A 2,062-nucleotide genomic window follows, 5' to 3' on the forward strand; every position below is an offset into this window, starting at 1 on the left:
ATTTATTATGATTATTAAATCGGAATTAAAATATGGCTCTAAAAATATTAAATTGGTATTAAGAAATCTTAATAAATAGTATATATAAATTACAAATTCCAATTACGTCAGTGTCATAAAGTGTTGAAAAACAAATGAAAGAACTGTATATTTCTTTTTCTGGTCCCTTAAGTAATTATCCTACTAAATTATCGCCGGTAGTGCCAGTTACGATTCTTGCTTTTATGAAACGTAAATTGTGCATGTGGTTCGTTCAAATGAACGAATCGTAGGAGTCGATTCAATATGAGAATTGAATCGTGTGATTCGATTCGCCAAAAAGAATCGTAATGCCCATCACTAGTATGTATGAACCATCCATAACTTTGATTTCTTACCGGTTCAATAAAGTAACATCCTGGTTCAATTGTAAATACCATCCCTGGTTTTAAAATTCTGGCTGTTCTTAGTTTATTCAAGCCTGGCTTGGTTGGTCTTTCTGGTTGACCAGCTAAATACCCTCCTACGTCGTGAACGTCCAAGCCCATCAAATGGCCCAAACCATGAGGCTAAAAGTTTAGTTTCATGACATTCCATTCCGATTGTGAATTTTTATGTTCTGTTTAAGCTAATTTTTGAGTTTGTGCTATTTAACTCGAGATAAATGAAACAATTACACATAAAAGACAAACAAATTGAGAATGTGATTTACTTGAAAAATAGCTCCTAATCCAGCTTCAAGCATATTTGTGACGTCTCCTTGTAGAAGACCTCCTTTCTTCAGTTCTTCTAACAGAATTTTGTTTGCTAGACTGTGCATATCTACCCAAGATACTCCAGGTTTAACAGCTTTATATGAACTGCTCTGTTTGCTGATAAAACAGCTTCATAAATCAACTTTTGATCAGGGGTAAATTTTCCATTAGCTAAAATTATTGTATTTGTTAAAAACATATTCTGTACAGAATTACATCATCTGGGATAATATGTTTTGCTACAGTTTTGTTAAATACTTTTTAATGTCTTTGTTTTTGTATCTTTCTATTGTGCGTAAACAATTAAATATTTATTTCTGTCCAGAAATTGACTAACTACAGGTATGCTAAATCTAGAGCAGTATTACATCATTTGAGTTAATATGTTTTGCGTTAACAATTAAACAAATAATTAATTCTTTTGTGTATCTTGTGGACGTTTTTAAAGTGGGTACGCTGTATATTTTCTATATTTAATCAAAGGTGTCTGCACCATACCTGGAAATGAACAAGTAATGTCAGCAGCGTATCCAAAGTAGTTTCCTCCCATGTCAAAAAGACAGACGGCGCCATCTTTAATCGGAGAACTGTTAGGAGCACCTGCATGACCGTAATGTAGAATGGCTCCGTTTACACCAGAGCCACAGATACACGTGTACGACACGTGGCGACAGCCACCTTTGAGAAATTAAATTAAAAAATTAAACGATTGGATACAAATATAACAAGCATAACGAGTATTACCTTTCTTGTAGCATGCATTTAAAAACTCTGATTCAGCCTGGTATTCGTAATTTCCTGGTCTTATTTTTTTCATAACCTTAAAATAAAAAATATACAGGGTTCCTAAAAAACTATCAGTTTCTATTTCAGATTTTCATTTCAGTCCTCTTTATTAAATATGAGGGAAATAGAAGAGCACAATGTTTAGATCTGTATAGATGATGACATAAATATGACATTATGGTATTTGTGGAAAGGGTATTTAATCACTAATGACCTATGCAAGAAATATACGCTACATCCCATCTAAAGAACCACATCTTCAGTGTAAAAATTTATCTGAATCGCCCTGTATGTCTGAAAATATTTTTAAAATGTACAGGGTGGGTCAAATTGGACGCTTTTAAAGGGAAACATCCTTTTCTATAGGAGATAAACGAAAAGTAATATCGGTGTCTTGAGCTCAATTTTTATCAAAAACATGGTGGTGAAAACCGCACATCGATATCTGTTACGAGGTGTTTTTAAAAAATGTACATTTTTAACAAATCGCTGTAACTTTTTTCTATGGAAAATTTTGAATTTTTATGAAAACATTTCCAAAG

The 2,062-nt window shown here is 32.8% G+C and overlaps 1 protein-coding gene across 1 annotated transcript; it reads right to left on the bottom strand.

Moving 5' to 3' along the window:
* Positions 1-321: 321 nt before the first annotated feature.
* LOC115880896 (xaa-Pro dipeptidase-like) lies at positions 322-1,851 on the bottom strand (the record flags this gene model as incomplete). Its single annotated transcript, XM_030898225.1, is given in 5 exon segments — positions 322-548; positions 692-832; positions 835-905; positions 1,233-1,412; positions 1,479-1,851. Coding segments are annotated over 5 exon segments (692 nt in total), but the record flags the coding sequence as incomplete, so codon positions are not given.
* Between the last annotated feature and the right edge of the window lie 211 nt (positions 1,852-2,062).

The sequence above is a fragment of the Sitophilus oryzae genome, unplaced genomic scaffold (assembly GCF_002938485.1).
Source record: "Sitophilus oryzae breed Bouriz unplaced genomic scaffold, Soryzae_2.0 scaffold_1094_pilon_pilon, whole genome shotgun sequence".
Lineage (NCBI taxonomy): Eukaryota > Metazoa > Arthropoda > Insecta > Coleoptera > Curculionidae > Sitophilus > Sitophilus oryzae.